Source organism: Pholis gunnellus (assembly GCF_910591455.1).
Source record: "Pholis gunnellus genome assembly, chromosome: 1".
In the NCBI taxonomy this organism is placed as follows: domain Eukaryota; kingdom Metazoa; phylum Chordata; class Actinopteri; order Perciformes; family Pholidae; genus Pholis; species Pholis gunnellus.
In genome coordinates, this window is record NC_136528.1 from 15,057,207 (window position 1) to 15,069,155 (window position 11,949).

Here is an 11,949-nt window from a genome sequence, read left to right on the forward strand (position 1 = left end):
ATTGCTTGGTTGAAGCCATGTGTCATAGACACAGGTGTCTATACCCTTTTTATAATCACAGCATTAGACAATATGCCTGGACGGTTGAGATTCAGAAGAATGAAAGCGTACGAGAGCCCATTCCAGGTTACGCCTCGTTTAGGGCTACTCTCAGTTCATTGGTCAGGACGCGGTTTTTCTCAAGCTGCTTGTATAGATGGTCTTGACAATCAGAAAGCAGGTTAGAGGAAAAGGGAAAGAGAAGGCAGGTTAGTACAAAAGAGAAAGAGTTAGTGCTTCGAAGCTAAACACAGAACAAGAGTCAAGTTTGTATTCAAGCTGTTGAACTGCCGACCTCATGATATTGTAAAGCAAAGTTCCATACTACCGTAATTACTGAACCTGGACTGCCCACTTCATGAAGACATCAGACTAAAGCAATAGCTTACTCTATTTGATATTCACAGTTCCGTACGGTCTAACCATCTGTCCTGGCTTCCCATGGCAACATCTCCTACTCATTGTTCCTTTTGTAGTCGCTTTACTGAGAAGTTAACCCAGTGATATTGAGGATAGCCTGGAAGAAGCCTACATATAAAGACCAAAGCGTAATCCACATTCAGAGTCAATGATTTTTGGTGCAGGGGCCGAGGCTAAGCCAATAGTACTGGAAAAAAAAAAACTATTTCTAAGAGGTATACTTAGCTCATGTTAGAAATCGCTTCCTTAATAAAAAGGAGGATGCAAACACTAAAGATCATTAAGAGGTTTAAGTCAGTACGTAAAATGTTAAATCCTTGGTGGTGCAGTTGATCCTTTTGGCCACTATAGTGTGCTCAAGACACCAGGGTTTGGAAACACTTTTTACTCCAAACTTGCACAGAAAGCAGCCGCACAAAGGGCCAAATAAACCGCTTATCAAAGCAGGTAACCGGTCATGACTGACATCAGCGGAAAACGGTCGCATTTCATGTGAACACTAGTATTTCACAGGTAAGGAGAATTATTTAACACCCCAACTGCATTATAACAAATAGTCCTCTCAAACAGAAAAAGGAACAGTAAATGTGAGAGGAGCTTCAGAGTTTATTCAAAAGCTACTCAACAGAATAAATTAAAAGACAGACATTTTTTAAAAAAAGAAGATGGGACAGATCGAAATGAAGAAACATCACAAGAGAAAAAGGGAAAGGGCTGGCATAGATGGAAGAATGTTTATTTTACAGAAAGCAACTTGGCTCAAAGGTCTGTGTGAAAGATGAACTAATGGATGGCAGCAGCAACAGCCCAATGTGCAGGAGTAGCGGGGCAGTAAGGAAATACAGAGACAGGAAGTCAGGCTGTGCTGCACAGGAGAGAGATGATGACGTTCAACCAGCTTCTTGAGTGAGGGGTGTGAAAGTTTAGCTGTGAAAGAAGAAACAAAGAACAAAAGTGTTGGGGATATAAAAAAAAGGGAGGTATGGAAGATAAATGACATGCAGAACAAAAGAGGGAAAAAGGGATGCAGAACAGGAAGAAAATGAAGCTTGTGAGGAAATGTGGCTAAGTTGCAAAAAGCTATGGAGAGACTAGCACCACTACTAAATGCAGGAGAAGCTAACCAAAAGGTTTGGGAAATCTAGCCTAAGAATCTAGTCAGAAACACCGTTAGTTCACGCACACATCGGGGTTAGACAAGCAGGGAAAGAGGATTTCTAAAAAAATAAATAAAAATCCACCCATCTATAATAGAGCTGAATAAAAACCACTGCACTCAAACATGCCACAAGAGGGAGCTATTGTATCTTATAACAGTGGTTAGTGGCATCCAGATCCAAGGCACAAAGCAGAAACAAGCAATGTGGTGAATTACATGGAAGTCATGTCGTTGAGGGCGTGGTCCAGCTCCTCGCTGATGGCCTTGTACTTCAGTTTCTGGGCATACAGCTCATCTATTGTGTGGTAAGTATTTTGGAAGAGGCAGTGAAATCAAATCAGAAGACAAAAGAAAAAAAAAAATGATAAGAGTCAGAGAACAGAAGTCAAAAAGGACAACGCAAATAGAGAAACTGGAACAAAAAAAGAAAAAGGCAGGACAGAAATAGGAAGTGCACATGGAACAGCTGCTGATGTGTCAGATTCCTGAGGAGTCACTGAGAAACGGCATCACATGTTCAATGACCCTGAGGAGGAGTGCTTGGGACACGCTGGCCTCCATCCGTCACTACACCAGAATGCCAAATGGCATCGTGGTGAGAAATGCTGTTGTCCACTTGAATAATATCAGGCAGGCCTCTGTGAGGCACCGCTTTCTTTCTTCCCTCCATGACAGACAACCGACAGTGCAGCTATTTGTGCTGAGACCTATTTAACTGCCCAGATAAATAACCTCACACTGCACCAACGTTTACAGAAGGAGCACCTCTTTTGAGAGTATCCCTTTTCGGGAATTACCAAAAAAAAAAGAGTTTATTTTATGATATTAGAAGAGAGCTCACTCGACAAGGAAACCTAAATAAGACGTAACAAGGTTACTATTTTGGGCTGGCTTGTTCATCACAATTGTACTGTAACAGGCACCCCTACATTTTGTAAAAAGAAACTTGTCCAAATGCCTAAAGATTAAGTTGAAAAGACTCATACCCTCCAGGTCATCAATGGTCTTCTCAAGCTTGGCGACTGATCTCTCAGCGAACTCAGCACGGGTCTCAGCCTGAGTAGAGGAAGACAGTCAAACATTAGCAGGTCACATGAAGAGCACTTAAAAAAAATACATATACACACACACAGTCAGCATACTCTATTTAAGTAACTGTTGAGTCAACATTCAAATCACCACAGTTTGAAAGAAGCTTTCCAAAAATGCCTATGATAAATACAAACGGAGGATGGATCGACTATTTTCTCGCTAGTGAATTATGCTAAATTCATTTAACTCACCTCCTTCAACTTGTCTGTCAGAATCTTGATCTCCTCCTCGTACTTGTCCTCCTTCTGAGAGTACTGTGGTTGCACACAAAAGGCCAGAGTCAGGCAAATATACAAGACAACTTTAAAAACACATTTCCCGGGTTGATGCTGGGTTATTTGCAATGCTTCGTCTTGGGTCAGCCATCCTACCTTCTCTGCCTGGGCCTCCAGAGACTTCAGGTTGTTCTGCACCGTTTTCAGCTCCTCCTCGAGCTCAGAGCATTTGCTATTGGTTCATGGTTTCGGTTGAACAAGTAGGATGATGCCACAGACACAAACAAAACAAAAAAAAAAATCCTAAAATGAATTTGTCTGAAACGTTATTTAAAGTGTCAACTTGAAGGAACAGAGGGAGGGAAGTGGTTACCTCTCAGACAGCTCAGCGCGCTCCTCTGTACGTTCCAGGTCACTCTCAATGATCACCAGCTTACGGGCCACCTGAAGTCACAGCGTACAGAGTTGAGATCAAGACAGAATTACATTTATTTTACAACCAACTCATTTAGGACTTGGCGGCAACAATATGCCTCCGTCACAAAGTATCCATTGACGTCAGCTGCTTCATTAAAGTAAAAGAATGTCAAAAATGCAAAGTTCAGAGTGCAGTGAACAGCTGAGACAACATGCCTCCTCGTATTTGCGGTCAGCCTCCTCTGCAATGTGTTTGGCCTCCTTCAGCTGGATCTCCTGCAGCTCCATCTTCTCCTCGTCCTTCATTGCCCTGTTCTCAATGACCTTCATGCCTCTGAATGAAAGAAGACAGTGTGGCGGGTAAGTCCTGGGCACCATAGGCTTAACAAAAAGGACAATAGGATGTGATAATTCCCTCATGAACGACCGACAAAGAGATGGGTATTTTATCTTAAAGGAACCCAGGAAGTTAAAGCAAATGGTTCCTACTGGTGTCTCGTATTGGTGAAGGTGGTCTGGAATTCGAGAAGGACTACACAGACGTTCACACACATCGTATTACTACAAAAACGTCTGGATACTTTACTTTATTTACATTACCTTATATTATATTTTAACATTTTATTCTTTTGTAGTCACTTTGAACTGCACTTACCTGCATGAAAAGGTATAAATAAAGTTGGATTGATTGAGAGCAGGACACACACCCATGGTGAGGAGTGTGACTTCATTATCCATGCTGTCGACACCTGCACTTGTTGCAGTAGAAAACAGAATGCTAAAGGCCGCTTCCACTATTGGTCTGGAGTTATTTTTGCATCAATATAAAGATTTTTTTTTAACACAACAATGATTCATTTTGCTATTATGCAAAGCATCATCTAAACATACTACTTTTCTCTCCCTGTTGTAATTTAAGTGCAATGTGACTTCCAGCCACCAGTGGCAGCACTGAGCGAAATGATAGGCATGGTACTCCAACAGCATGAGTCAGGTGCAATCTTTGATTTTTAGTATACTGAGGTTCAACAGCAACATCTCAGTGCTAAAGTACTACAACTTGTTTTCCCCCATTTGTCTTGAAAGACAGTCCACCCGAGCATGACCACTGTGCATCCTAAAAAAAAATACTGATACTTTGTACATTGAAGTGATTCAGTCAAAATCTAAATGTATTTTTCATAAAGAGTATATTGCACCAAAACAAATATTACATCAGGTGATACGGGAACGATAAACCTTACAAAATATGAAGAGTACAACTGTGCATTTCCTGTATAGTACCAAGGACTAACCGAGGGTCTTATGAGTGGATTGTGTTGACCGAGTGGGGTCTGATTTGCAGGTGCAAAGGGACCCACCTCTCGCTCTCATCAGCAGCCTTCTCAGCCTCCTCCAGCTTGGACAGTGCTGTGGCCAGACGCTCCTGAGCACGGTCCAACTCCTCCTCAACCAGCTGAATGCGTCTGTTCAGGGAAGCTACATCACTCTCAGCCTAGGAGAGCACAACACCACAAAAACAGTCAGATCAAGTGCATGTGCATGGCCCAACATCATGCGTGTTTCAGGTGGCTTTGCGGGCTTACAACATCCAACCCATCCCATGCTCACCCAGGAAAGCTTGGGCTGGGTCAGGACTCAAGAGCACAAGGGAGGGCTGCAGGATCTGATGTGCACATTATAGTCGCAGGCAGAGGGGTGGATGGCATTTCTCTTCTTTTTATACAAATTTCAAACCTACCACACATTAACAGTACCTTTACAGACAATTCGAGACTAATTTAGGCACCCTTCCTTCCCTATTTCCTGTGAAGTCTGCAATGTCCTGGGTCACTGTGATTTGGTTCTTTTTGTCCCATAAATAGCAACAAAACATGGCTACAATTTAATATTTTTGAAAAGGGGGAAATGCAGCTCCCCTGTGCTCCAACTAGCTATCCTGCAGGAGTTTCACAAAGGACATTATTTTATCTCGGAGGACCTGTGCTGCTGCTGCTGCTGCTGCAACGTTAGCCGGCTAGTTACAGGGCTGTTTGTGTATCCGGGACGTGCAAGGGTGGTGTCCCTTCATCCACCCGTCGTTTACTCACATCCTACACTGGGCTAATTTCAAGCATGTCCACCTGATATTTGACTGCATTCGAGCATAAACCGTCGCTGTCTGGGCCTAGCAGCCACGCTTCTTTGACCAGACTTACGCCTAATGCCGTCTGGAGACTAATTGCCTTAAATAATTAGGGGCGGCTTACTGATTCCCTCGCACTCCTCTCCTGGTTCAACTCGCGCTGTAATAACGCTGCCCGGTCCTCCGCCGCATCGGCCTGGTCCTGCAACGACTTGATTTTCTTCTTCACAGCTTCCAGAGAGCTCCCACCGGCCATTTCTGCTGCTTTTTTGGGGTCTCAGCTAAGCTAGTTTTCTCTCAGCTCTGGGCGGGCTGCCTCAATGCAGACACACACTCACACACAGACTGGGAGATGCGGCGCGTTTGATCCCTACCCCCACCGCCTTTAATCAACCGCTGATGAGGATTGGGATTGGGACGTGCCGCCAAACCCCGGAAGTACCCGATTTTACAAGCAAGGAATAAAAAAAAATGTGATCAAACAAATAAATAAAACGTGAACTAATTGCAATGATTTCCAATGTGTGTTGCTTTTCAATTAAATGCATGTAGTTTTTCTACTTTTTGTCAGTTAGGCTATACAACTATTCAATTAACGAGCCATGTTGAATTGAGCCAACCCTGTCAAAATCTCCAAACATGGTCATGACCTAAATTACAATTGTAGCCTACTGTACATACAATTAATTGTCCAATTAACACAACATAAATCATATTGTTATTACTATTATTCGTAGTATCATTTGTATTGTTATTATTTTTATATTCCTCAGCTATTTGCCCTCTGTCCCATGTCTTTGTGCTAATTAGACCACAAACACTTTTATTTTCGTACTATAAGCACAGTAGTGTATTTTTCTCTGCTATGCAGACACACTAAACGTAACTCACCATCCTATTGCATTCCAGTGTAATTTAAAAGAAATATGTTTTATGTATTTATTGATTGCAACTTTATGTCCTGATTTAAGTTGTGACTCCATGGGATGTTTGGTGTATTGAGGAAGGGCACTTCTATTTTAATTCATCATCATGCTTCATATTGTAGTAGATATTCCACATGTATAGTTCTAGTTTTGAGTCTATTCTCTTATCTGTGGTATGCATCTGTTTTTGTACTTTTTAAGTTGAATTAGTCTTAATCATCAATCAATAAAGTATGTCTTGTATCGTCTTATGTTATCTCAATAATATTGTAGTTGCGTTGTTTTTGTTGTGGCAGATTGTGATGTAATCAATTAAGCGTAATTGGTGTAACATTAAACACAGTCAATAAACAGGTAATTTCATCAGGGTTGGACATAACTGTAAAGTGCCAGCTGAAACTAGAACAACCACAAATCTGTCGAGGATTAGAAATATGCTTGTAAAAGGCCCCACTGAAACCTTACACTGGACCTCAGATTCGTTCAAATGGCTGTGAAATGCACCGACCAGTTAGCTGTGACCTTACCAGATACAGCACAAGATTTAGATTTAACTAAATTTAACTATCCATGTTTTTATACAACCCATAGATCTATTATAATGAATCATTGCATAACTTAATCATTAGACCAAATCTGTATGGGGGCTGGTAATCTTAGTTTCCTAAAGGGGGCCCAAAGGGTGGTTCAAGGGCAAACCGTTAGGCAGTGGGTGACCCACTGGGGCTTCTCCACCAGTCAGTGGTACTGTCAGCCCATACTCACATCTGTCGCTTTCTTGTCAGCAACCTCCAGTTTCTCCTGGGCATCCTTCAGGGCTTCAGAGTACTTGTCCAACTCATCCTCAGTTGACTTCAGCTTCTTCTGCAGTGCTAACAGGTCATCATCGAGCTTGATTACAGAAAAACAGGAGGACATTTACTAACTTGTAGACAGACGCCATTACTCTCATACGCAATCACATGACATCTCAGTGTCTGTGAATATTTGCTCTACATAACAAACAACCATTTAGAGTTGCAACCATTCTAGGCTGTTAGAACATACATATTATTAAACATTATAGCTGAATCATAAGGAATCTAATAGTACATGTCAAATATTCCCTTTGTCAACTTCATGTAGCCCAAATAACAAAGTGCAACAATGAAAAAAACATATGTAATATGATTTCCAAAACTGTATTTAATTATAAAGACATATATCAATCCTAAATCACAGGACACTGGACATGCATGAGCCATGCAGCACCGTGCCATTGGTGCCTGTGCGTAAAAGCACCACTGCGGGTTTCACTTTGGGTGCCGACCTGTTTGCTCCTCTCCTCAGCTGCTTTCTTGTCTGACTCGGCCTGCTCAGCTCGGTCCAAGGCGCTCTCCTTGTCGAGCTTGAGCATCTGCATCTTCTTCTTGATGGCATCCATGGCTGCTTACTGTCGGTGGTGTCCGCGCACAACTAAGAAGAAACTGAACGGAAGGATCGGAGCGTCGGAACCACACTGAACGCCCAGCTGGAGTGCGAGCTCTCCTGAGTTTGTAGTGAGTCAAATACGTTGTTTGGCCAGGCATTTAATGGGTACCCAATACAACTGCAGCTGTTTGTCAAAGCGGGACCTGTCTTTTTTTTCTGGATCTCCTCGGTGATTCGCTCTTCCAAGACATTTGACCACTGCTATGACTACACATGGGGTGTAGTCGTGTAGACGTCAGGAGCAGGAGGAGGGCACCCAGTCACACCAAGACTTTTCAGTCCACTCCTATGTCTAACACCCCTCAAGTGACAGGTATGAGCAGAGTGTGAAGAATCAAATGAGTAGTACCTCTGAGGGGAGAATTTGGGAGAAACTTGCTGATTAGTTATCACCTAGGAAAATAACCCATGAACTGCATATGAGAAGGTGCAAATTAGAAATAATTGAATCATATGTATTACAATTTGTTATACTTTTTTAATTCCGTATTTGCCAAAATAAAGGATATCAGATACTGTTAAATGAATCATGTAAATTTCAACATTTCAACAGAGAATGCTAGAATTAATTGTATCAGAGCTATTCATGCATAACAAATATGTATGATTGGATAAGCCCCTGTGGAAGTTCCTCTTACAATACAGAAGCATTGGCATTTCCACAGCCCCCCTCACTGTGCCCCTGTGATAGTTCACAGCTGTCACACACAACCTGTGGTCTGGACGAGTAGATTGTTGAGTAATAATAGTTTACTGCCAACTACAGTAATTCATTTTTGTTCATGTTGGGAGAATTGGACCTTGAGAAAGAAGAATCAAGTTCCAAATGTGGCTAAATATAAGTTAATGGGTGAAATTATGCTGCACACACATTAACTAGTGTTATGTAAAACTTTATGAACAGCAGTGTTTTTTTGTCCATGAGGCATAAAAACCCACACTGCCAGTATGTGGTTGTTTGGAGCCTTTAGTTTTAAGTATCCTTCCTTTCTGGCCTTGTCTTTACTATTTGTGCTTGTGATTTGTTGAGTGCATATTTTTGGGATCCTCAAACTAGGAAAGCACCTGTTTGACCCATGGCCCTCACAGCCACTCTGACACTTACAGAACCTTTGTCTTTGACAAAAGGGGTCATTAGCTTTCTGCCAAATCAGATCCTACGTGTTCCTTTGTGAAAGAATTGGGAGAAAAATAGAAAAAAATAACAAGCAGCCTAAATGAAAAATCATTCCACAATCAAACATACATATAACTGGACAAATCTTGACCCAATAATGCATGTTCCCCGTTTGAACAACTGAGGAAGTTTTGATGGTGAATTTTAAACTTTTTTAAGGAACATATCCTTCAGTTATTTGTCCCTTTTATTCTGGGTTTTTTACTCCATATATTTTATCTCTTTGGCGGTCCAGGAATGGACATGGAGCTTTTTTAAGGCAGTCAGCTGTCACTGTGTTGTCATTCCGCTATGTGTTTTGTGGACTGTTAAGCAGCCAGCCAGGCACGCCAGTCATATACAGAGATCAGAGAGGCTCATGGCGCAATCCATGTCACCCTAGCACCCTGGATAGATAGAGAGATGAACACCGACGCATTGTACCAACAGTTAACGATTTACTCCGATTAAAGCTTAGGGTTTTGATTGTCTGTAAATAATTCTAAAATACTTGGGCTCAGAGTTATCAACAGTGCAGACAGAAGTCTTTTTAATGTAACTCAATGTAACTCACAGGGCCATGATACATGAACAACATGTTTTCGGTATTTTTGCCTGCAGCAAAGACCAAGTGGTCTTCACAGTTTCTTTAGAGCCTTTTATCACGTTGTTTTATTCACGCTAAAGCCAATCCACAATCTAAAGTCTATATAAAATGAGCCCCTTTTTTTAACTGACCATTTCCAGATTAAAAGTAAAATGGATGTATTGGCTACTAGGTCTGAAATTACATTTCTCCTCATTGTTGCACACCAGACATCATTTCTTGAGTGTTGCTCAGTGGAAATCAGTGCTATATTTCTACTTGAAAAACAGCTGACTTTCAATTGATCTGTTCAACAAAAACTTTCACTGTGATGGGTAATATAATTAAACCTACCCTCAGTATTCCCTTAATTCCCATCATGCAGGAATGGAGCCCTGTATGTCCTTTTGAAGAGCCACATGTGAAGTTCAAAGAAATTGTATTTAATGAGGTGACTATTGAATGTTGGTGGCCATGTCTGCATTACTGATTTATTGTTGTGAAAAACTCACATCACAGCTCTTTTGTGTTAAAGGGGTTTAACAGTTTGCAGACCAAATAGTGAAAGGAAAACCTTGATGCTGATGTCAAACCACAAATGAAGGCCAGAGCTGCTTGAGTGGTTCATCATAGATGTGTTGAGACAGCTGGGTGAGCAGCTCCCAGACAAAAATGTGAGTACTGTGATGATTTCATTGTTAATGTCTGACTGGAATGTCTCACTTACTCTTCAATAATTAAAAGTATCGAGGCGGAACAGTTTTGGTGTTCCACCAAACTTCATCTCTTGCTTTGATTTAACCTGATCAGGCTCAGAACGGTTCAGACATGGGGGGCTGATACGTGAGGTCATGTAAAAATATCAGTGTGATGAGTGGGTTTATCCACTGTGAACGCTTATTACAGCGTGTCATTGGTGTGTAATTTGACATCATCGGAGTAACACAGCCAACAACCTGATGTGACCATCATCTTTTTATTGAAATGAAACTGTTAAAAATGAAGCAGTGACTTCGAGGCAATTGTGGCTGAGAAGGTATACTCTTTGTGCCTGTGCCTACAAGCCGGGGCAGGTAATATTATATTGAATACAACTGTCTTTAGTGGATGAAGCCTACAACCTTGATATGTAGCATGCAGCAGTCACCAGTAACCATATCCGCTTTCTGACTTTTAATATAATTAGATTTAGGGCGTAAAAATAATTGATGAGCTATCTTCTATCAGCTGCTTGTCCACATTAAATTCAATGCCCTCGTTCTTTTAGCCAAGGTTTTTGGCATCTCCCCCTCAGCCAAGTCAATGTAACAGGGCCTCTTGTTAAAAGTCAGATCCAGCAGGAACTGGAAAATATTAAAAGCGTTAGTTCGATTTCTGTCGGTAGGAAAAGCGTATGCATTAGTAGCCTCAAGAAACTACTTTAGGTGAAAACGTCAGAAAAAGGATTCCAGATTTCAGTGTTCAAAGCAGGTGTGCCACAATAATTGACATTGCCGCCTCAAAGTTTAGCGCCGGGCAAATTTAGCACGGCTCTCACTCCATACCGTGGATTGAGTATAGCTTCAGGTTTAGCGCTGACTCAGAAATACCATCGCGTCCTGAGACACGTAAAGAGACCTTGTTCGCTTGCCAGCTCTCCATTCTGTTATTCACCTGTTCTGCATCCTGTCAGCACTGCTGCTGAGGCATTGCAAGAGGATGTAACAGAAACACATGGAGAGTCAGATCTATTTAGCAAACTGTTAAATCTCACTTTCTGTAAACTTTATTTCTCAAGACAAAGATCTAAATGCTGTTTGTAAGTAGTCTCCAAACTGACAGGAACACAATTCTGGCGGAGAACTGATTCCTTCTAGGTCTGGGTGTTGATCCTCGATACATTTTGAGTACCAACCAAAAGGAATATTTTGGGATCAATGACTGAAAACTTAAGTGTCAAAAGTGGGATGGAGAATGAAGGATTCTTTGATCAGATATTTTCTGATTTAAATGTTCTTCGTTAAGGCTATTTTATTGAGGCAAAATCTTGTAGTTAACACTTAAGCAAATGGATATACTCTAAAGGTAAAAACCTAATAACTACCTAGCCCTAGTTTTTTTCTTCTGATTCCTAAAAGTAGTCAAATTTAAATATATCAAGTCTGAATACCCAATGACCAAAATGAGTAAAATTTTAAATTGTAGAATGTAAAACCTCACAAATTTAGACCCCCGTGTCCTCAACGGTAGCTTCAACCCTGCATGTGGTTACAGATATTTGAGCTTAGGAGGGAAGTGACCGCACTTCAAACTTATTTGGAGCACAGTCAAGCATGCATCTTTGTTTTGATTATATTTACTCGTT

General features: G+C 41.3%; 1 protein-coding gene across 1 annotated transcript; it reads right to left on the bottom strand.

Moving 5' to 3' along the window:
• Window positions 1–1,230: 1,230 nt before the first annotated feature.
• Window positions 1,231–7,941, bottom strand: tpma (alpha-tropomyosin). Its single transcript, XM_079169200.1, has 10 exons — window positions 7,703–7,941; window positions 7,159–7,284; window positions 4,704–4,837; window positions 3,559–3,676; window positions 3,299–3,369; window positions 3,082–3,157; window positions 2,902–2,964; window positions 2,605–2,674; window positions 1,835–1,913; window positions 1,231–1,386 (listed from the first exon to the last, which is right to left on the bottom strand). Exons 1-10 carry the CDS (start codon window positions 7,814–7,816, stop codon window positions 1,383–1,385), a joined length of 855 nt encoding a protein of 284 aa, XP_079025326.1. The 5' UTR covers window positions 7,817–7,941; the 3' UTR covers window positions 1,231–1,382.
• Window positions 7,942–11,949: the final 4,008 nt, after the last annotated feature.

What these genes read in the sequence shown, in the direction of transcription:
- tpma (XM_079169200.1), bottom strand. Translation starts at nt 7,816, where the DNA reads ATGGATGCCATCAAGAAGAAGATGCAGATGCTCAAGCTCGACAAGGAG. An exon ending in CTGAGGAGAGGAGCAAACAG is followed by an intron (nt 7,285 to 7,702) that starts GTCGGCACCCAA and finishes TCTGTAATCAAG; the next exon opens with CTCGATGATGACCTGTTAGC. An exon ending in GACCATTGATGACCTGGAGG is followed by an intron (nt 1,914 to 2,604) that starts GTATGAGTCTTT and finishes ACCACACAATAG; the next exon opens with ATGAGCTGTATGCCCAGAAA.